The sequence below is a fragment of the Squalius cephalus genome (genome assembly GCF_949319135.1).
Source record: "Squalius cephalus genome assembly, chromosome: 25".
Lineage (NCBI taxonomy): Eukaryota > Metazoa > Chordata > Actinopteri > Cypriniformes > Leuciscidae > Squalius > Squalius cephalus.
Window position 1 is genome coordinate 6871055 of NC_137146.1, and position 24198 is coordinate 6895252.

The window sequence follows — 24198 nt, forward strand, 5'->3', positions numbered from 1 at the left end:
AAAGCTATGTTATTCAGTTAGTACTAGGAAAGCTATAAAGATCGCTATATCTTTTTAAGGTGTTTTGTTTAATACCAAGGTATAGTGTTTATTTGTGGATCGACTTATCTATATATTTTAATTATTATATATAAAATAAGCCCGTTCTTTTAACCCCCCGGCTGTGTTGTTATGTTGTTAATATGTACGGTTTCCTAAAGGGTTAAACACGGAGCAAGTTCATGATGATGGTGTGATGATGAGGTCATCATGAGTACGGTAGCCTCTCTCTCTCTCTCTCTCTCTCTCTCTCTCGCTCTCTCTCTCTCTCTCTCACACTCTCACTCTCTCTCTCTCTTTCTCACTCTCACTCTCTCGCTCTCTCTCTCTCTCTCTCTTCCGGGCTTGTGTGTGTCGCTGTTCTCCTGACCGTCTCAGTAGGAAACATGGCGGCCGTCAGTAAGTACTTGACAGCGAAGAACTCCGCTGTAGCTGGCGGTGTCCTACTCGTTTTATACATCCTAAAGCAGAGACGAAGATCCGCTGGACTTAACAGGTATGTAAAAACGCACATTAAGTGTCTAATGCATGAATTCAGATAAGGACTGGAGTTCAGTGTCAGAGTGACCCCAGCAAATTTAGTCTAGTTTGATGGCCATGTGTCAAAAAACCTAATATACTGCGATGCTCCAAATGTGCTGTCTAGGTAGGCAGCTCTGTAGGTTTTAAGACGCAGCCTATATCATGACCTTTGAAATACAATCATTTAAATCCAGATGAAGAAGTTTATTGAACATGATTATTAATTGTTGCAGTCTCACTGTCCAACAAAGGACTCTTTCATAAAGGACAGTGTTCGTTGGACAAATGTTGCCACAGTTTGCATAATAATAAAAAATATATACAGTAGTTTTTAGTGGTTGAAATAATCAAAAATGATTCATGCTTGCACCTTGAACTCACTTGATTTCTGAGCATTGAGCATACTTTTCACACAAAAAATAAATGCACTATATTTATATAGCGCTTCATATTCAATATGATTAGACCTAATCAACTACTATTGTTTACTGGTGCTATTATTATAAATTATTATCTATTTCATCATTCTCAACAGGAAGAAGAGTTCTCCCAATGATCTGAACAGTGAGGTGAGAGAACTATATGTGTATAGTATATATAATATAAGTCTTTTACTGGGTTTGCTGTTGTAGTAATCTGTTATTCAGAGTTTTAATCAAGGTACTGAATGTCCTTGAACAGAACTTTCTGATAGTCTGTACTTTTTTTCTGCAGTTTCTACACATTTTCACTATTCATTTATTTATTATTACTTAATAAGTGGCAATCATGATCTTTAGTTCAAGGTCTGGCTGTGTGAAACTATATTCCATGAGTTTCCTTTGACTTTCAACACTTGTTGTGTTTGAAAACCAACAGAAAGATGGCAAGAAAGAGAGAGCCGCTGTGGACAGGCTTTTTTTCATCCGGATTGCACGGATCCTCAGGATTATGGTGCCGAGATTGTTGTGTAAAGAGGTGAGAGAGTTGTAACCTACTTTTAACCTACGACAGTTGTTACTGAAACTGGAAGTTGGATTTGCTGTTTCGTGAGCAACAAATCAGCATATCAGATTTGAAGGATCATGTGACATTGAAGACTATAGTAATGATGCTGAAAATTCAGCTTTTCATCACAGGAATAAATTACATTTTAAAATATATTCAAATAGAAAAGAGTTTTTTAAAAATATTAATAATATTTCATAATATTACTGTTCTTACAGTATTTATTTATCAAATAAATAAAGCCTTGGTGAGCAGAAGAGACTTCTTTCCAAAAAAAACTCCAAAATATTAAATAATATTGTGTGTAAATCTGCTAAATATAAGTAAATGATTTCAGTTCATTATTGTTTTTCACTTTATTTACTTATTTATTTGTGTTTGTGTGTGTCACAGACATGGTACCTGTTCCTGATCGCAGTGATGCTTGTGACTCGGACCTATTGCGACGTCTGGATGATTCAGAACGGCACTATGATTGAAAGGTACTGCGTGGATCCAGACTTCAAATTTGTTAGTGCTGTCAAATATATCACTATTTCACTTTTTGAAGATGCCAGGCATCCAGCTAAATATTGCTTAAATGTGATTTGATTGTATTTTTTATTTGATTTTTTAATCTTTGACAGTGGAATCATTAGCAGAGATATCAAATTGTTCAAGAGGCACTTTTATTCCTACCTGACTGTCATTCCTGGGGTAATTTACTGTGCCTTCATGTGCTGTGAAAACTAATGTATTGTTACAGTTGTGGTGGCATCATGTAATTTACATCACCTGTCCATTGTGTTTCCTCACATGCTCACTTTTCAGATCTCCTCTGGTCTACAAATGTAGTCATGAATGTGTGCTTCCTTAAAGAGAATTTGCATTCATTTTGTTTTTCATGCACATGAAGGAAAGAATGGCAGGATGTGTGTTTATTCCCTTCTGCATTAACTCTGACCCCATGTCTGCATGTGTTTGTGTGCACGTTGTGGTTTGCAGTGCGATCATTGGTCGATCCACTGAAGGTTTCAAGAAGTACTTATTCAACTTTATCACGGCCATGCCAATTGTAAGTTTCTGCTTTTATCAGAGTCGGTAGTAATTGTTAATAGTCAGAGGAGTTCTGAGAATATTAACAGTCTAATCTATGAATTCAGCACTAAAACTGCTTCCCAATAATAACCTTTCCTGTTGACATCAGAACTTTTATGACTTAAATGCATTTGTTTAATATCAGTAACAGAGCTGCATGCAAGAATTGTATGAGTTTGTTGGTATAGAAACATGGTGTAAATGGTTGCATTTCAATCTTTCAGATTGCCTTGGTGAACAACTTCCTGAAGTTGGGCTTGAATGAACTGAAGCTGTGCTTTCGTGTGAGACTTACCAAACATCTCTACGATGAGTACCTGAAGTAAGACCCATCACTGCCGTGACATTTGCCCCTTTCACACAGAAATGCCGGTAAATTACCGTACAATTTCCAGAACGACTTTATCGGTAAATACACAAACGTGCTGTTCACACATGCAATGGCATTCTGTCTTTTCAGCGGTAAGATACCATGTTCGTCTAGCACGTTTATAGAAAAACATATAAAAGCAGTGGAACATACCGTAAATAGCTCAGACAGAGCTTTATGATTTCCTCAAAGCAAACTTCTTACGTCAGCATGTTCAGACCTCATAAACTTCATTCTTTGTTCACACATAGCATCATAACGGTAATGTTACAACTTCTCATACCGGGAAATTGCCAGAACTGATTTACCGGCATTTTTGAAAAGGTCCTGTTGTTCACATATGATCTCTTTAATACAGTAATTTACCAATTAAGACTGTATGTGTGAAAGGCGCTAATGTTCCAACTTAAATATTCTTTACAAAAATGAAAAACTGCATAATTCTATTTTCGCAAGCAATGCATTATTATTACATTTGCTCATACTGGATTATGCGTTTGTTGTAATGTACTAAATTATGATTTATTAAAATGGATGCATTGACATAAAAATTCTGAATTATTTTGTGTAAATATAAATTTTTGTGAAAAAATATTTAAAATAAGTATATAATGCTTAAATTTTCAGATTAATTTAAAATTTTAGTCTTAAAAATATTAACTGACCACTATGTAGAAAGGTAATGGAAATGTAAACATTATATGAAAAATACTTTAAACAAAAAATATTATAAGTAACAAAACTAATATCAGCCAATAACTGTTATGGTGGCAATATAAGGACACCAGATTGTTGAGGAGAGTCAGCTTTTACCTCAGTGAGTGATAGGACTGATGATTCTCTGAAGAAAATGTAAGAATCGAATTACTAATGTCACTATCTTTGGGTTCTTAGGGGATATACGTACTACAAAATGGGAAACCTGGATAACCGCATTGCTAATGCTGATCAGCTGCTGACGCAGGATGTGGAAAGGTTCTGTAATAGTGTTGTGGAGCTTTACTCCAACCTCAGCAAGGTACAACACACTTTTGTCTAAAATACTAGTTTTACTTTCCCATTAAGAGCAGTTTCTTTTATTTAGATGAACTGTGTTTGCAACAATCTATTTTTTTACTTCCCCCACCCCTCTCCAGCCGCTGTTGGATATCGGCTTGTACATATTCAAATTGACAACAGCGATCGGAGCTCAGGTGAGTTTAGGAAAGACGATGTGAAATTCTTCTTTGGATAAATGCCACTGGATATTTTGAAGATCTGTTGGTCTCTTCGCACAGGGTCCCGCGTCTATGATGACTTACCTACTCATCTCCGGCCTCTTCCTGACCCGTCTGCGCAGGCCGATCGGTAAGATGACAGTGACCGAACAGAAGTACGAAGGAGAATACCGATACGTCAACTCTCGTCTCATCACAAACAGGTGAGCTTTCCTAGTTGTGTCTATCTAACTGTATAGTTTTGTCTACTATAAATGTTTTTTTTTTTTCTCAAATTTTGATGCACACTTGTATTACAGTGAGGAGATTGCCTTCTACAATGGAAATGTCAGGGAGAAACAGACCATTCATTCAACCTTCAAGAAACTGGTGAGTATGTGACCATATGAATCTCAGCTGTAATAATCACGATTAATCGATTTGACAGCACTATATGTTTTCTTTATAAGTATTATTTATTTAAAATTTTATTATTAATTAATTAAAATATTAAGGCTATTGCAGCTTTGTTTCCAATCAAACTCTTTATTATTATTTTCTGAAACAAAATCAGATGAGAAACTCTGTGTTTTACAGATTTTACAACATTACTACTAATGTCCATATTTTCATGATATGCATTTATGTTAACACTACATGCATTTATGTTAATCGATTTGACAGCACTTGTGTGTGTGTATACATATTATATACAGTATTTACAAACGTTTATGTTAGATGCGATTAATCATGATTAATCGATTTGACAGCTCTACTTATAACTAAAATCAGATGTTTTAAATGATGCAAGTGAATTTAGGATTCACAACATTCTAATGTACATTATGAAAAATCTTTTGTTATATTCTTTTTGTTTACATTTAACAGTGTTATTACATTATTAGCGTTTTTTTAGCATTTACCTTTGTGATCATGCAAAGGTAATCTGAATGTAAAAATCGATGAAATGAGCATCCACAATTAAATATATATAATACTCTAATATCGGATTATAATCTGTATGTTACTGATATAAACCCTTAAAATGAAGGTTTGCATGGCATGGTTCATCTTGAGATCTGAGTTTATTGGCTGAACTGAGTTTGTTTGCAGGTCGATCATCTGCACAATTTCATCTTCTTCCGTTTCTCCATGGGTATGGTGGACAGCATTATCGCCAAGTGTAAGAGGAAGTTTCATTATCTTGCCAAGATAACATATATACACATGAACATGGACTGTAAAAGATGAATGTTGTTCTCTCTTGTTCCAGATTTTGCTACCGTTGTTGGGTATTTAGTGGTGAGTCGTCCATTCCTTGATTTGTCTCACCCTCGACACCTGACCAGCACCCATGCTGAACTGCTGGAGGTAAAACTTCACTCCTGACATTGTGATTATCCCTACAGTAGTTTGTAGCCCTTGATTGCATTCACAATGCACGCTATTTCCGAGCAAAACGTAATATTTATTTGAAATAATGAAGTACAGGGCTTGATTATCCATGTTCTCTTGCAGGACTACTACCAGAGTGGCCGCATGCTGCTGCGTATGTCGCAGGCGTTGGGCAGAATCGTCCTTGCAGGCAGAGAAATGACACGTCTGTCAGGGTAAAAGTTCACACATCCTCATCACAGTGCATCAGCATGTTTAATCAAATTATTTGAGCGCTTGCCATTTAATTAAAAACTTTTAACAACACATTTGATGCTATAAAACGAGTTTGTCTTTCCCTTCAGCTTCACTGCTCGCATCACTGAGCTCATGAGGGTCCTGAAAGAGCTGAATTCTGGGAAATACGAACGCACCATGGTGTCTCATTCAGAGAAAGGTAAGCTTCTGAAACTCTCAAGCTCCAAAACAAACTTTAGAGAGATACGTAGTTGATTTTGAACTGTTTGTTCATGATTTTCATGAACAGACACTTCAGAAAAGCTCACACTGATTCCTGGAAGTGGAAGAATCATCAACGTAGACCATATCATCAAGTAAGAGCAGCTTCCCTCAGTCCTCTCAATCGTCAGGAGAACCAGCTATGGTAAAGTTAATATGCGATCTCTCATCAGGTTCGAACACACACCCCTGGCGACTCCTAATGGAGACATTCTGATCCGAGATCTGAACTTTGAGGTGCGTTCTACATGGTTATCACATGGTTTGATTTTATAGTTTAGTCGATTTTTGTCAGCTCATGACTTTTCTCTCACAATTTTGACCTTGATATCTTGATATCAGTTTTACATCTCTTTACATTTCACAATTGTGACCTGTTTCTTGTAATTGTGATTGTTTTTCATAATTGCGACTTAGATTTTTGCAGTTGTGACTTTCACGAGATGATTAATGATCTCGCATTTGTAACTTTTTTTCGTAATTGCACCTTTAATTATCACTGCATTTCACATAATATATATTTTCTTGTAATTGGGAGTGTAACTTTGTTTCTCGCAATGTGATTTCATATCTCGCATTTTCAACTTTTTTCATAATTGCAACTTTAATTATCACTGTCTCACAATTGTGACTGTTTCTTGTAACTGCGACTGTTTCTCATAATTGCTACTTAGATTTTTGCAATTGTGACTGTTTCCCCTATTGCAACTTTGTTTCTCACGGTGTGATTTCATATCTCACATTTGCAATTTTTCTCGTAATTGAGACTTTTTCTTGTAATTGCGACTGTTTTTCATTATTTTCACAAGATGATTTCATTACATTTGCAACTTTTTTGTAATTGCAACTTTAATTATAACCATGTCTCACAATTGTGACTTTTTTTGGAATTGCAACAGTTTCTTGCATTTGCAACTTTTTTCATAATTGTGACTGAATATCTTGCAATTGCAACTTTGTTGCAACTTATTTGTAAACTTAATTTAACAATTACCTTGTTTAGTTTTTAGTCTGGTTGGAAACAGGCGTCCACCCCTGTCAGAGTGATGTTTGTACAGTGGTACAGTGCGTGTGTGTGCTCGTGCTCATCTCATTTTGTATTGCTCTTCAAAGGTGAAATCCGGAGCCAATGTTTTGGTGTGTGGTCCCAATGGGTGTGGAAAGAGTTCACTTTTCCGGGTTCTTGGAGAGGTGAGCACTTCTGTGGTACTCAGACTGGAATTCTGCCCTTGTTCTTGGCTCTCTGTGGAAACTCTTCGATTTTGTCTTCTAAATGTTGGGTTGTCTGTCTCTCTCTAGTTGTGGCCACTGTTCGGTGGGAGTTTGACGAAACCAGAGAGGGGGAAGCTCTTCTACGTCCCTCAGGTGAAAGAAAACCCTCCTTTCTCATAGCAGAACATCTGAATGGACCACAACAGCTGAATAACTTCCCTTTTTTGTCTGCTTTCAGAGGCCTTACATGACCCTTGGCTCACTTAGGGATCAGGTGATCTACCCAGACACCCATGAGGACCAAAAGAGAAAAGGCATCTCTGACCAGGTACTGTAAACGAGTTTTTACGATCTAAACTAAACAGCTCTAAAAAGTTTATAATGATCCATGTCTAGTTTTTAACATTTTCATTCAATTGTCCTGTTTTTTTGTGGCAGGTGCTGAAGGAGTACCTGGATAATGTCCAGTTAGGACACATTTTGGAGAGAGAGGGATCATGGGACATGGTTCAGGACTGGATGGATGTGCTCAGTGGAGGAGAGAAGCAGAGAATGGCGGTAAACAAACATTTTCAACAAAGTCTGACATACAGTAAGGCAAAGTGACTTAGAGCAGCTCCAGGGACAGAAGCCAAAGGAACAATACTGATATTGTATACTGACTTTTTCACCTCATTAACATCCTGTTTTTGAACCACTGCACAAGAATTTGCGTTAAAGCCCAGATGTTTTACAATACTATTACACTACCACCCTTAGACTGAGCACATCCTGTCAGAATTACCTTAGTAATGAGGTAATGAATTAGAGATTTTACACTATGTACTCCTCCAATGATTCAGGAAGTTTCTATTTCATTTCACATTCATTTTTACATGATGTTATGATGGCAGCCAAGTGAGAGAAATCTGAGTTTTTATAACATCTTTCTTAAAAGAGTTCTCAACTTGCCCCGCCCACACTGAAATCTAGTTTGTCCGAAGTTTAAAAATGGTAGTACTGTTTTTTGGGGGTTAGTAAATTATGTAAATTAGATTTGTATGTTTATAAATGAGAATTTAGAGATGTTTTAAGGTTTTTAAAATGATGTTTTTTCCATAGATGGCCAGGCTCTTCTACCATAAGCCCCAGTTTGCCATCCTGGATGAGTGCACCAGTGCCGTGAGCGTAGACGTGGAGGATTACATCTACAGTCACTGCAGAAAGGTACCGGACATCGTATCACATCTGCATTGAAGAGATTTCTCGGGGTCAGCCCTATGTTCCCACAGCCCTATGTTCCCACGGCCCTATGTTCCCACATTTCTAAGAATTTTTTTTTACTGAAAATTTTGAAAATTAGGCCCTATGTTCCCACAGCCCTATTTTCCCACAGCCCTATGTTCCCACAGCCCTATGTTCCCACAGTCCTATGTTCTCTCATTTAACTATGTCCCCTATGAAGGGTAGGTTTTAGTGCTTGTGCTGGTACAGGGATAGCCCAATTACATCCCAGACAAGTCTCCCTCCTGTGAGGGGTTGGTTTAGGTATGGTAACTAATTAAGCCCTAGTCCCCTATGAAGGGTAAGTTTTTGTGCTTGTGCTGGTACAGGGATAGACCAATAACATCCCAGACAAGTCTCCCTCCTGTGAGGGGTAGGTTCAGGTATGTTAGGGTTAGGGCTGTGGGAACATAGGGCTGTGGGAACATAGACATGCTCCCGATTTCTCTATCCTAAAGAAATTTCCCCTTCATAATTCAGTACATTTTGCTGAAATGTCCCTGCTTGTGTGGTTTATTCTTTTTAATTGGCAGGTTGGCATCACCCTTTTCACAGTCTCACACAGAAAGTCCCTGTGGAAGCATCATGAGGTAAGATCAGTGGTGCTGCTACATGAGCGATATTTTTTGACGTTCACCATATGCTTAAAAGGTCCTTCACGGCTGACAAAATGAGCTTGCAACACAACTTGGCTGTCAATTAAGTAGATAGGTGAAAAAATATTTTAAGTTGGTGCTACCTTACTATAGAAAACCAATAAAAAGGGATGTTGTTTTCCCTTTTATGCTAAAATAGTTAGGAAAACTTCAACACCCATTATGCACTGGGCATGTTGCCCACTCAAATAGTGCCTTTGAGTAGGAAACACTTCTTAGCAAACTTTTAGTCACAATGCTGTCGACTTGTATATCGAAATAACCCTGAAGTGCGTTTTACATCATCCGGCTGACTTTTGCTGACAAATAAACATGAATTTCTCGTAAACATTGTTTATTATCATATACTACCAACATTGTAACGATACAAAGCGAGTTGAAGATTACCGAACTTCCACTTTAAGCACAAATTGTCCTTTTTTTCTTTACAGCACTACCTCCATATGGACGGCAGAGGAAACTATGAATTCAAACTCATCACCCCTGAAACTGTGGAGTTCGGCTCTTAAAGAGGAGCGACAGCACTACACTATCAGCGGCCCTAGTTAGGGGCCCTAGCTATTTACTTCAGAAGGAGTCACATGCCAACCTAATCTAGGAGTTTGTTTTTAATCATCAATAACCTTAATGGGATGAAAATGTGTTTAGAAATGTATTAACACTACTTTTGTCCTCAACGATTGTACATAATTTTGTAATTTAAGCAGTCCAATTTAAAGGACATCCGTTAAGTACGCATGGGAACGTATGCCATGGAAATACGTCTTGTGTCTGTGCACTAAATTGTTTAATAAATGAAATGTGTCTGTATAGGGTCAAACAAATCAATGCCAGCGGACTGAACCGAACGTTTAATACTGTATGTTAGAAGCAGGATAATGAACTATTATTGCCTTTTTCTCATTAGCTAAACTTTCATTATGAATTCTTTTAGCTACTAAGTGGCCTTAGTGTTCACTGCAGCATGGTTGGGCGTTTTGGATGTGTGCGAGTTGCTTTTTGGTGCACTTTACCTGGCATGGTGATTTGAAAATCCAGGAGTCCGTGTGAAGAACAACTGTTCGCATATGCACTTGTTTACTCCAGCTTTGTTGGCATTTCTTGATGTGAAAGGAATCTTTCTCTGCAGAACGGTTGTTGTACGTAAGAACTGTAAGAAACGTCATTGTCCTAGCACTTCACGCATTAAGCAAATGAACCACTTTGCTGTATGTTTTCATTAAAAAAGATTGATACTATGAAGTCTGCAATTTATTTTTGTCTTGAAGAAACGGTTGTAGATTGCGTTGATGATTTCGAGAGAGTGTGTCAATTCCGTTGAACTGGTTTATTGCACATTATGAGGCTGGTTACTTTAGGAAATCTTTGAAAAGACGAATGTTGACCTTTAACATGCATCAAATGTAAGTGAAAGGTCATTTAGATTAGACGCTCCTTTGACCTTTCACCCTCCACATGACAATGTATTTTTACATATAGTCGCCTGTTCTTGGCCAAAGGTGGTGAAACTTTGACAAACTCAGACATCTTATTGGGCAAAACTGATACTAAGGAATTGTGCTGTTTGATATTTTAAACTACAATCTATCTTATTTTATTGGTTTTAAAGTTTTTGTCTTTGGCATTATGTTTTTTAGTACCGTGGCATTACATTTGGTACAAGCACTTTACCATGGTACCGCATGGAAGGCTGCAATGGTTTTGTAATGTAGCCTGTGCATGACTTGCTATTCAGTGTATGTTAATGATTTATGAGATCTTCTGGATAGCTTCTACTGTAAACTCTAACCAGTGCCTGGCAAAACACAAATCTGCTTGATATGATATGAAAGGTTGGTATATTACAAATGGATCACTAAACAGAATTTTAGATTAACTGTGGTTGTCATAGTAACACACTGAACATTTTATTTCATAGAGAATTTTTAAAAAGAATTTGTAAAAAATGTTGTGATTATTATTATTTCTGATGTATTTAAAATTACAATTAAAATAATATAGAAAAGTAGATATGATTTACTTTATAATATATAATAATTTAATATGATTTATTTTATTATTATTATTATTATTATTAAGCACTCGTTTGTAATTGTTAATAAGATTATTATAAATATAATTTAACTCATTCAAATATACAATTATTATTAACAAGACAAATGTATTATTTTACACACACACACACACACACACACATATATATGACAAGTGTAAGTGCAGTAAAATGTTTAATATTCTTATTAATTAAAAATTATAATTAGCATTAATAAAGAAAAATATATTTTGATATGATTACTAATTTATAATAATACTAATAGTTATTATGATTAAGCACTCTTGTTGTAACACAAAAGATCATTATATTAAATATAATTTTAAATGATAATATAAAAAAATATTAAAATACTATAGTTATTATTTTTACAGTAACAAATAAACCATATATATATATATATATTATTATTATTATTATTTATTTATTTATATATATTTTTTATTATTAGTATACACTTTTGGTAGCTGACCTTGTTATTAAAAAAATTATAATTATAAATTATATTACAATTAAAAATAACTCGTATTAAATTATTCTTATTACCAGCAACAATTAATATATTATAAGCAGTTTTACTAATATTGCTATTGTATTTCTAAGCACCTTTTTTTCTGATAGCTGATAATAAAATGCATTTGTTTACAGTGTAAACTGGTGAACATTGTCCTCTGCATCATGTGCTTCACTCTTTCATGCAGAGCTCAATACAGGAAGCTTGTCATAAACCACATCTAGTTTCCCTTTAGCTGCAGAGAATAGAGTCTTAAGCTGTTTGTGGCTTGTCAGTGTCTGTGTGACTCTTTACACTGTGACCGTTTCCAGGATCAGATCAGCCATCTGAAGGCATGAAATGGCGTGGTTGGCCTTCCTTTTTATCTCCTGCCTTCAGATATTCAGCCCATGTCAGGCGAATGAACAAGGTACAGTATTTCTGATGTATTTTCTTCAAGATCTGTATGATACAAATTTGAAAACGTGAGGAAGTACAATCATATACCTGGCCACATGATGTGCAGACAAACCTGTTCAGTAAGAATTTTCCATGTGATCTAGCATGGGTCTGTTGAATGTGCTTTGATGTAAAGTCTTATGTCTCTCCAGCTTTTCTAAGGTTTGTTGGGATTGGAGATTGGGGTGGACGTCCTTCATACCCCTACTACACGCCACATGAGTTTGACACAGCGAACGAGCTAGGCAGAATTGCTGAGAGCTCAGGTCTGGATTTTGTCCTCAGTCTTGGAGATCATTTCTACTTCAGTGGGGTCAGAGATGTAGATGACACCCGCTTTAAGGTGATCAAGTTTCTTCTCCTGCATTTATTTATTAAAGTCGCCATGAAAGGGAACGGTGATAGTCTTTTCTTCCCTATTGTGACGCATATCTTAGTGAAAATGTAGGGCTGGACTTAATTTTGTCTATTGGGAATTGATTGGATGGTTGTGGTTTGCTATTGGTCGATCTCATGTGAGTGACAGGTTGCCCCGCCCTCATGCTAAGGTTTGATGTCTGGTGTTGATGTAACTAGGATGAGACAGGTTGGAGAGCAGACAGTGGGACCTTGTCCAGGGTACTTTAGCTCAGTGAACTGTCTTTACACAGGACATGTGATATAGAGTGTGTGAAAGACAAATAGGTCCCTCTAGTGGTAGAGGAACAGAAGCTTCTTTACCGTAGTTTGTGCATAGTAATAATAGTTTTACCACAAATAAAACTGGATGGCTCATTGTCACCATAGTTAGATAGATGCAACTACGGTAATTGTTATTAGTAACCTAAACACATGTAGAAACTATAAAATAAAAATATTACAAAAAAAGTGCCTTGGTACAGTGAGGTTTCAGATGGTAATGCCATTGATATATTCTGTGATAAAGTTCTGAATGATACCATATTGTGTTTTATTTTATGGTATTTCTTTTGGTTTACTAGTTGCATATGTATTAGGATCAAAGTAAGCACAAGTAAAACTGGTTGGCTCCCCATCACCATATTTACATCAGTGTAAATAAAGTCATTGTTAACTGAAGCCTAAACAAATTAAAAAACTATAAAATAAAATACAATAATAAAATAAAAGTACCATGGTACAGTGAGGTTCCAGATGGTAATACCATAGTGCTTTCATATATTCTCTACCATGGTACTGAATGATACCATCTGCACAAACCATTTACATCTCTTACAAAAATTAAAAATTACTTACATTTACTTAAATAGCATAATGTACTTTTATAAATAAACATTAACTTTTATTAATAATGATTACTTGTATTTATTTACAATATTGAATATTTTAAAATGTTTAAAATTATTTCAATATATATATATATATTTAAATTCAATTACATAATGTAACTTTATTTAACTAATATATAGGTGTGTGTATACATATATATATATATATATATATATAATACAATATAATATAATATATAATACTTTATATTTGTATATGCAATTATATATAAAATGTGTCTGTGTGTATACATACACACACAGACATTTAAATATATATATATATGGGTATAACATATTGTTATATATATATAAATAATTTTATATTTATAATGGATAATAAATTTTTTGAAATGATGTTCTAATGAGGCTCTAATAAATTCTTCAGTCTACCTATGAGAGTGTGTTCTCTCATCCCGCGCTGATGAACGTGCCATGGTACCTGGTAGCAGGAAATCACGATCACCGTGGAAACGTGTCAGCCCAGATCGCCTACTCAAACAGATCTGAAAGATGGTGAGTCAGAGGTCAAAGGTCAACATCTGTGCATTAAAGAATGTAAACATGAGCATTGGTGACCACAGTGAGCTGCTGTTAATGTCTGGCAGGATCTACCCCGACCTCTATTATGAGCTGAACTTCAAGGTTCCTCACAGCAACACGTCCATCACAGTCCTGATGATCGACACAGTGGTTTTGTGCGGCAACACGTACGACGGGGTAGACCCGGTGGGTCCCGAGGACTATGTGGCTGCTAACCAACAGCTAAAGTGGATCGAGCAGAAACTTCAAAATACCAGGTGAGATATTAGTACAACAACAGTAGTTAATTAACACCCAAATGCAAACACTTGCACAAGTGGCCCAATATCTAATATATAGGTGAACAAACAACACTGAAATCCAGTGTTTTGTTTTTTACTGAGCAAACATTAGTCCTGTAACAGGAATTTTAGGGCATGTTTTAAAGGCCCTGGCCTGTCACACTCCTTTCACTCCTCCATTGTCACATTCCTTCACTTATTCTCTCTCACTCTTTCACCTCCTCAGATCCACCCTCACATTCTCTTAAATTCCGACAGGACCTGGAAAACATTCCTGCCATTCATTTCTAAAAATATGACCAAGTCTTTAAGACAAAGTTCACCCAACAATTGCTGCAATTGCTTCTGTAAGAAGAAACATTTAACCCTATAAATTCCTACTGTATTATATTTCATACATGAATTTCTAAGGCCTCTAAATTATCATCAATACGATTAAAACTGAAAAATACAATATTAATATTACATACTAAAATGTATCAAATGTACATCAGGTTTTTGATGAATATTCATTTGTACATCTCTCAATCTTCATTGCATTGCATTTTATATTTTGCCCCCACAATCAAAACTACAGAGCTTTGATCATAAATATAAGAAGTTAAATATCATCTTATTAACACAGATATAGAGTGACAACTGATAGTAATATGCATTTTATGTAAGTAGTCGGTTATACTATGGAGCGCCTAAAGAGAAATAATAATGGGGGAAAAAATAGAGTTCTGAGGGAAAATTAAATACCAATATTTTTTGCATTCTATTGCAAAAAAAAGTTTCTCAGGGGAACGCAAAAGTTTTGAAATATATTTTTTTCCTCCATCTCTTCTTTTTTCCTCCACCATGTCCCTTTAGATGCTCTGTATTTATAATGTTCTGATAATCTTACTGATTTTTATTTCAAGCTATCAGAATTTCTTCTTACTTTTTGGCCATATAAATAACATCTATACTACAAATTTTTGCTAAGAATAAAATTTAGGCCTCTGAATAAAATTGAATAATATTGATACTCTCACTGTCATACTATAGGCCTATGGGCCATAAAAGCCTGATGTATCAAATATGATATGCAAAAGTTTTTTTTTTTTTCTCTTTTATATTTTGTCTGAAGGTTTTTTCTGACGATTATTTCATATTTCAGGCTTTACATGGTTAAATAATTTTACAGCTCTGACTCTTTTCCATACAAGGACAGTTTATAGTACTAATAAATGTACATCAAACCTTTTTTAATTGCCCAGTTTTATGAATTGAAAACACAATTCTTACGAGTGAATACTTGTTAACTGATCTTGAAAAGGGACGAAAGGTTAAGTGCCTGAGAGGATTGTGTTTAATGTAGAAACTGTTAGCAGCCAGATAAACTAAAGTCAAGCCGCGTGCCCTCACAGTGCAGGGGAAAATACAGTCAAAATCCCCCCCCGAGAATAACACTCACAGCTGTTTTCCACATCAGAAAGTCAAACAAAGTTGACATTCATCAAATGCTTTTATAATAAATGCATCTTTTGGTTTCTAATCCTCAGGTCAGATTTTGTCATTGTGGCCGGTCATTACCCAGTCTGGTCCATTGGCCATCATGGGCCGACTAAGTGCCTGGTATCGAAACTCAGACCCCTTCTGAAGAAGTACAGAGTCTCTTTATATCTGTGTGGTCATGACCACAGTCTACAGGTCGGTATCTTGAACGGGAAATCAAGCAGCTTTTTAATAAAACATTGTATTAAGCAAATGTATTAAAGTGACTTCTAAGTGTTTTACATTATGGCTGTTACTGTATTGACCAATCAGCATTTCTGTTTCATCAGTTTATCAGAGAAGACGATGGAAGTTCGTATGTTGTCAGTGGAACTGGAGTTGAAGAGGATATGTACACTGGCCACAATAACAGCTTCCCGTCCTCTTGGCAACTTTTCTCCAACATCGTGAATCAGACGACAGGAGCGTTTGTGTACTTTGAGGTCGATACGAATGAGATGCTGATAAGTTACATCCAGCCGGACGGGAAGTGTGTGTACCAGGCGTCCGTCCCTAAACGCAAAGTCCAACTTTGACATCATTAGGGCTTTAATAAACACAACAGTCACTTTGGCGAAAGTCCTTTTTTAATTGCACTAATAATTCTGTTGTATATTTTATTGTTGTTTTTAGTTAAATCCCTGTTTAGTTTGCGGTGAACAAAATTAAACATTTATATTTCATAAAAAGTGGTTTGCTGAGATTATTGCCAAAATACTTTTTTGCTTCTTTTCTTTTTTTACGCGTATGTGCAGAAATCGTATTTTATCTGAGTTGCGCATGTGAGTTTGCAGTCTGTATTGGATGTTATGCAAAAGACCAGTTCTTGGCAAGAAACTTTTTAACGAGTTTGTACATACAATGCGACCAATGTTGTCTGATTCACTAGCAAATAACTCTTATGAGCCAATTCGGTTTCAAAAACATGCAGCACAACCAGTGTAGTCTGATTAATGACTCTTATGAACTGGTTCTTTTTAGTAAAAAGTGTAGTATGATTTCATAAAGAATAAGTTTCCAGTTTGAATCAGTCTGATGAATCCTTCACTGAACTGAATCGATCAGAGCTGTGACCGAATGAACTCCTGACTCACTTACTGAAATGTAACATATTTTTTTATTTTAAATAATACAACTTAAAAATAAATAAAACATTATATATATATATATATATATATACACACACACATGTATATTCTTTAAATGTATATATTAAACGTATATATTTGGTGTGTAACGATACCCTCATGTCACGATTCGATACATATCACGATACTGAACTCACGATACGATATTATTGCGAAACTCCAAGACATATGATAAAAGCTAAACAACCAATGTACTGTTGATTAAAATGCTAACTTTGATATTACATTGTGGATGTAAATGAAGAGGCTTGGACTTGGTGCTGGTAACCCAATGCACAGGACAATGGTGACACCAGAGTAAAAATATTCATGATTTTGAAGCTGAACATAAGGTAACATGAGACATTTGGCACTATCAGGACACACAAATATTCCCTCATTGCATTATTATACATATATCCAACATTAAATAGTAGTTTAATGTAGTACTGACACTAATTTTTTCCTCACACAGTAATTTTTTTTTTGGGTGAACTATACACAATACATTTTGTCACTATCCACGATACATATTGTTGCATTTTTGTATTGTGATATATTGTTACACCCCTAATATATATAAAACAACTTGGCCCTGTAAATATTTAACAGTTGATTTACATTTAATGTAAATCTACTAACTTACAATTGGTGGCGCCATTGAGCTATTTAACATCTTTATATCCGAATTTGATCTTTCTAACTGAACGTGCATATAAGGCATAATATATAACATGTTCTTTGAAGTTAGAAAATATAAAGGCAAAGATCTGAATGCTGTAAGTCCACATGTGTATTTTTGTATATTTATTTATTTGTGTGTGTGTTTTTTAAATCCACATCAGTACCATTCGCACTGGATTCACAGGTCTGAAGTGTAATGATAAAGTTTCTGCACCAAAATGTCAACAATACACCAGATATAACATTATTTTTTGATTAATGGTTAGCCATGTACAGTTGCAATGTGATAAAACTGAAATTAAAAGAGCGTTTCACTATTACAACAAAAATACTTTAAAAAACGAATACAGTTTACAATATTAGCTAAAAAATAAATTACTTTTCATTTCATAAAATATGATCTGATTTTGATTCTCCCAAGTGCGTACAAAAAACCTCTCTTAAATCATACAGTATTTCCATTTGTTAGCAAGTAGATAGCAAGTAAAATTATTATACAGTACACTTCAGTGCCAGACTAAAGAACCCACCACCTGACAGTATAAAGGTCCTGTCTTGCTAAATTATATGTCTAACATATCTACATTTTGAGGTTTCACAGAAACACTATTTTTTTTTATGGTAAAACGGCACCCCATCCTCCCTTCATAAGGGAGAGTCTAATTTAAACGTACCAAAAAGAGCATCTGCATTCCTCATACACCGTTCAATGGTAATCCCTCTTTTCCTGTGTCTTTCTGTGTCTTTCTTCGCCTGCAGCACATCACGATGACAATAATGATTGCTGTTATTGCCAGAATGATAATAAAAATGGCTCCGGCGATGACACCCATGCCGTACTCTGCAAAAACATTACATAATCGTCATTATAGTCACACAAACACTTGATTAATTGATGAGTTTGATTGGACACCACAGGAATTTTGCAGTTCTATTGGTCCCTAGACGCTGATATGATTCACTGACGAGTTGCTATCATAATCCGCCCAACAGACACATTTCTTATCAATTATGAGTTGCACTAAATGTCTGAGCGCTGTGAATCACACAATCATAGAGTCCATATAATCCTCTGATATGATACTATATCAGCTATCCGACACTTCAGAAATGGATGCGTTCCAGCGAGAGTCCAGATCAGGGGAGTGAGTCTATTTTGGGAAAATGATTCATTCCCTATATCAGACAAAATTCCCAACGTTTGCTTTTCCTGGGATAGTTGTGCTGAAGATCCCTGACAGACCAAGTTAAAGTCTTGTTATTTAAAGAGTGAAAGCGTTACCTTCAAAGATAGATGTGCCATCTTCCGAAGAGCACTGGATGTGGCTGAGCTCCCCGTATTGTTTCTCCAGAGCGCGGGAGGGGATGTAGACCTGAATGTTGAAACAGTAACTCTCTCCTCGGTCCAAATCCGTCAGCTCAATGATCCTGCTTTTACTGGTCTTCTCTTTCTGAAGAGGCAAACACATAAAATGATGTATAATACGTTTAATGTGTCATATAGGTAACACTTTACTTTACAGTGGACACCTTAAAATAAAGTGTAATAAGGTCCCATTACTTAAGGTTTTAACATTAGCAATGCATTTGTTACAGTATTTATTAACCTTTGTTAACGTTAGTTCATAAGATCATTGTAACTTCATGTTAACTCATGTAGAACTAATGTTAACAAATTAAAAAGTGTTTGAAATAAGGCTGCATTCATTTGATATACAAGATAGAGTAAAACAATAATACTGTGGAATATTATTTTTATTTTAAGTGTCACATGATCCTTCAGAAATCATTCTAATATGATGATTTACAGCTCAAGAAACGTTTATTATTATCAAGTTGAAAACAGTTGTGCTGCTTCTTATTTTTTGTGGAAATCATGATCCATTTTTTTCCCCGGATTCTTTGATGAAATCGAGAAAAATATGTATTTAAGATAGAAATCTTTTGTAACATTTGTCTTTACTGTTTCTTTTGATCAATTTAATGCATCTTAGCTGAATAAAAGTATCAATTTTTAAAAAAAAATCTTAATAACCCAAAACTTTTGAATAGTAGTATATATATATATATATATATATATTATATATATTATATATATATATATATTATATATATATTTGTGGAGGAAGCTTTTAGTCTCTAACTGAAGAAAATGTGGATGGTTCATTTTCATTAAATATCTAATGATTTAATAAATGCAAGGTGCTAAAACGGTTAAATGACTTTGTGTTTATTATTTAGTTAACATGGTATAAATCCGGATTGAAATTTACAAAGTGGCAAAAGCGCTCAGAAAAGAAATAATACATTTTGCAGACAACACTAACCTTTCCTGTGCTCTTGGCTTTCCTGTAGATAACCTTATAAAGCAGGTCGTCCCCAAAAACATCCCGAATGTTCAGTCTCTCATTAAGATCATTAAAGAGAGCAGTGGGGACATCCGTTACAAGCAGCGTCGTCTTCCTCTCGTCATTGTTTACTTCTATTTTAAACTCTGGTTTGCCAATGACAGCTGAAAGACAATCAAAGCAGAAGATCTTTATAATGGTTCAAAATCTTCATGTCATTAAATAGAGTGTAAAGTTGGTTGTTGAGAATACTGACTGTCATAATAAGGGGAGAATCTCTCAGAAGTGACATGAGGAAACTCAACCAAATCCGAGGAGACGCCCAGCTTGGGTTCAGACAGGACGTCGGCGTTGTAAATGGCCTTCAGGTTTTTTAACTCCGCAGTCAGGTCGCATTCAGTTTCCATGGTCCTGATGCAGTGTGGCGTTCGTTCTCTGTCGTGGCCCAGTCTACAAACATTTACACAGGCATTTAGAATGTAAAGACAACTTTTGGAAATAATAAATTACATTATATGAGATCCAGTGACAGGTTGGTGCCTGCTGTAACAAGTCAAGGGTGTGGAAGTATGCTAGAGTTGCCAAATCTACACGTGAGAGCATTTTTTTTTTCATAAAGGTTTTTATGGGTTACACATTAATAAAAGAGTGTCTAAAATTTAAATTGTAAATTTAATCGCTGCCTTAAAAAGTGGTTCCAAAGTTACAACCTGGAGAGTTAAATCCAATGCACTTTTGATTAAATTAGTGGTGAGCACTAGTAGAAAATTTAGTATAAATGGCTATACTCATGTTAAATAGATGGTAACAAACTAGAAAATCCATAATATACACTTTTATTGCCCATACAGCATTCACTTGTATTGGTTTATGGCCATGCTGAGATTACACAGTGAGAAACCTTTTGAGATAATCAATGAATTATGACTTGATTGGTCAAAATCAATATGATCCAAGTAATATTAGATAACTGCAATACCAGTAATAATAATACATTATATGCTACATATAAAGCTCTATATGTGTACATTTCACTTAAACTTGGGGAAGGTGTAAAAGATTTAGACCATTTTCACTATTGTTTTCTGACTATATCTTTTGATGTGATGTACATATTACGTTTTGCTAATTCCTGCACATTTTTTGATAGCTTTAATACTGCATTCAGAACAATGAATGTAATAACAAACAACCATTGTAATAAAAACATGACTTACTCTGAAAATTCAACAGTGTAGGAATAATTCGTTGGTTTTGGACTCCATGTTAACATGGATTTAAAATTGAAAGAGGACCAGGTTACGTTCTGTGCTTTTGGAAAGATGTCTATAAAAAGAGCAAAGCAAATGAATCAATTAGATTGTTTTAAATAACACATTAACTAAAAACGATAGAAATGGTTTAAAATAGCTGGTTAAAAAACTGAATAACACGCATACAATCATTGTCACAGGTAAGAGACTCACCTGAGGCGAAAGCCTTCGTGAAAAATGAAACCAGGACCAATACAAGAATGCGAAATTTCATTTGCCTGTTGCTTTCCATGTTGTCCCAAGGTGACAGTACTAATCCAACTACAGTACGAAGACCAAATATAACTCCTTTAACCAGGTAGGATAAAAAATATGATAGTGTATCCAGCTCCCAAGTGGTTTATAAAGTCCTCCTGATTTAGTGTGTGAGCGCAACAAACCCAGTCAGTCAGACCAGTTGGAATTCGAGTGAGACTAATTAAGCCCCGCCCAGAACAAGTCTGCCCGCTTATGCATTTGACCATTTATGGATTTCCGCATTGACACAAAATGACCAAAGAGCATTAGCGTTTAAATAACGCACGTTTAAAAGGAAATACATATATGACTTAATTATAAAATAATATGTATGTATTTGTTTTTAATTATTTTAGTTTAGTTTATTAATACCTATGCAGTTTTGAAATTGACCCCCACAGAAAAACTATTTACTTTGGTTTATTTTTGAAAGTCAATTTCTATAAGACACTTATATAAAATTGCTGTAAATAAATAAATAAACGATTGAATAAATAAATATTGAACATTTCCAACACATGTAAACACAATTTGATCAGTACATCATTTGATGTGTTTAGTCACAAAAATTGATTTCTCAAAAGCAAAAAGTCAACTTATGTAACTTATATCTCTCTTTTTTTATTATAATTATTATTATTGCATAACTTATACATACAATGAACAATCATAACGACAAAAAAAGAAAGCATAAATATCATGGAAAACATAAAGGAGACTTTTTTGCTTGTGAATGAAAAAAATATTCATAATTAAAGATAACCTCTGTGAGGATGAAGGTGTGGGTCATAAGAACAACCCTAAATGTATTGGTTATACTAAAATCACAAAATGAATGGACAGCTGTTTCTTCAACAAAACCACAAAATGAACAAGTTTCATCAATAACAGAATATTTAGAAATGGATGAATTCACAAGATTTTATGAAGGACTTTAAAATGAATTTCCTTTCCTTATATCAAAGCAATCACTCGGTTACAGCATCAGCTTTTCTGCAGGTTATGTAAAAACAACAATCATAGGCAAACCATCTGAGAGCAACACAACCTCATATCTCATTAAAAAGAAATCTGATTTCATAAATAATTTAGTTCAGCAAAAAAACACTTCTGACATTATTGTATTTGAATGACAAAAGTCATGAAGTGATGAGACACAAACGATGATGTAATCATGCATTGTGTCACGTAAAAAGGCTCTCAACTCATTACGGGCATAAGCCCCTCCGCTGACCACCATGAAAATTACTCATGACATGCTAATGACTTGGTATTTCGGGAAGTATGACTTCATTTCTGTCTCTCAAGCGGTGTGTGACGCTGGCACCTCTAAAGCGCTGAATGCCAGCAGGGATCTTTTGCCCATTCAGATCCTTATGCTAATGAGCCACTGGCACCTCACTCTCGCATGTGGCTTTGCATGTTAAAACACTCACAGGACTCAGCGCTTCAAGAGAAACTCACACAAAACCACAAAGAGACAAGATCAGACTGGAAAATGCTGGTTTTCTTGTAAGTCTCATCATACTTTACTGTTTGAGAATCTTTTTTAGCCAGTTTTCTGTCACCCTTCTCAAGTGTGCAGGGAATTTCAATGCCTAAACATGAATTTAATGAATTAATTTAAACAATAAAGTCGTAAATTAACATCTTTGAGCTGAGTGGCGGAAGTTTTGCAAGTCTCAGGTCCTCCTTCAATATAATTAGGCTATATGAATTTTTGGTTACACTTTATTTCAATGGTCCACTTTAGACATTCTATTATCTACTTTGCAACTACATGTAAACTAACTCTCATTAGAGAAGTAGACAGGTTATAGGGTGAGGTCGGTGTTAGGGTTCGGGTTAGTAGACAAGTTGACATAGTTGCAACTTATAGTCAGTAGAATGTTTGTTGATGGAGCATCAAAATAAAGTGTTAGCAGATATTAAAGGGCACCTTTTATGCAAAATTCACTTTTACATGGTGTTTGAACATAAATGTGTGTTGGCAGTGTGTGAGCAAAACCACCCTAGAATGAAAAAAATCCACCCAGTGGTTTTTTACAATCTCAATAAATCATAAGCACTGTCTCAGAATGAGCTGTTCTCAGATTCGGCGCAATGTGATGTAGAATTGCGCAGGCCCCTCCCACGACTGTTGAGTGACACTTCAGTTTGAGCCTAGACCCGCCCTGAGTGAGCTGGACACAGAGTCCGCCATTGTTCGACGCTTGAGCAGCTGTAGACAAGAATGTCTCCTAAGCGATTGAGGTGTGTTGTTGATGGATGTAAGAATGAACATAGCAGTCTTCATTTACTCCCGTTGTTACTCAAGGATGGATCTGTACTGTTTGTGATCAAGCTTACACTCTCCGGAGCGACAGGCCTAACGTGACTGGACACGGAAGAAATGAAAGTGCGAGCGCGCTCTTTATGACAGCTCTTCGAGTCATTTTACAGATATAAGGTTTACCAGTTTATTTAGCACCCACTGAAAAGGTGTGTATATTTGTTTACTGTTAGTTGTAACGAGTGTTTTGTGTACTTCACTGTGTATGTTGTTGATAATGAAAGGGAGAGAGAGAGAGAGAGTTTATGGATAAGACTTTAATGCGCACTTCTTATACTATGTTTATTCAGCTCTTACAGAGATTCT

At 35.4% G+C, this 24198-nt stretch overlaps 4 protein-coding genes across 6 annotated transcripts in view; 2 read left to right on the forward strand and 2 right to left on the reverse strand.

Moving 5' to 3' along the window:
• cpne3 (copine III) overlaps positions 1-24198 on the reverse strand; it is a 222531-nt gene that overhangs the window by 32680 nt on the left and 165653 nt on the right. The window lies entirely within an intron of this gene.
• abcd3a (ATP-binding cassette, sub-family D (ALD), member 3a) lies at positions 209-10453 on the forward strand. 3 transcript variants are annotated; one of them, XM_079862394.1, is made up of 23 exons: positions 209-535; positions 1097-1130; positions 1420-1518; positions 1942-2030; positions 2175-2244; positions 2850-2947; positions 3890-4013; positions 4132-4188; positions 4273-4415; positions 4512-4581; positions 5305-5374; positions 5465-5562; positions 5710-5801; positions 5931-6022; positions 6113-6179; positions 6258-6321; positions 7198-7275; positions 7384-7449; positions 7535-7624; positions 7735-7854; positions 8398-8502; positions 9093-9149; positions 9647-10453. In XM_079862394.1, the coding sequence occupies exons 1-23, from the start codon at positions 426-428 to the stop codon at positions 9722-9724; spliced, it is 1971 nt and encodes a 656-aa protein (XP_079718520.1). In that variant the 5' UTR covers positions 209-425; the 3' UTR covers positions 9725-10453. The 3 variants fall into 3 exon arrangements, with proteins under 3 accessions (XP_079718520.1, XP_079718519.1, XP_079718521.1); XM_079862393.1 differs by lacking the exon at positions 2175-2244 and adding an exon at positions 2533-2602 and having other exon boundaries at positions 211-535; XM_079862395.1 differs by having other exon boundaries at positions 416-535; positions 2175-2602.
• acp5b (acid phosphatase 5b, tartrate resistant) lies at positions 12001-16562 on the forward strand. The gene is made up of 6 exons (XM_079863595.1): positions 12001-12191; positions 12373-12563; positions 13895-14022; positions 14115-14306; positions 15860-16007; positions 16142-16562. The coding sequence occupies exons 1-6, from the start codon at positions 12122-12124 to the stop codon at positions 16385-16387; spliced, it is 975 nt and encodes a 324-aa protein (XP_079719721.1). The 5' UTR covers positions 12001-12121; the 3' UTR covers positions 16388-16562.
• f3a (coagulation factor III, tissue factor a) lies at positions 17616-21729 on the reverse strand. The gene is made up of 6 exons (XM_079862701.1): positions 21477-21729; positions 21228-21336; positions 20267-20460; positions 19990-20174; positions 18945-19113; positions 17616-18503 (listed from the first exon to the last, which is right to left on the reverse strand). The coding sequence occupies exons 1-6, from the start codon at positions 21553-21555 to the stop codon at positions 18358-18360; spliced, it is 882 nt and encodes a 293-aa protein (XP_079718827.1). The 5' UTR covers positions 21556-21729; the 3' UTR covers positions 17616-18357.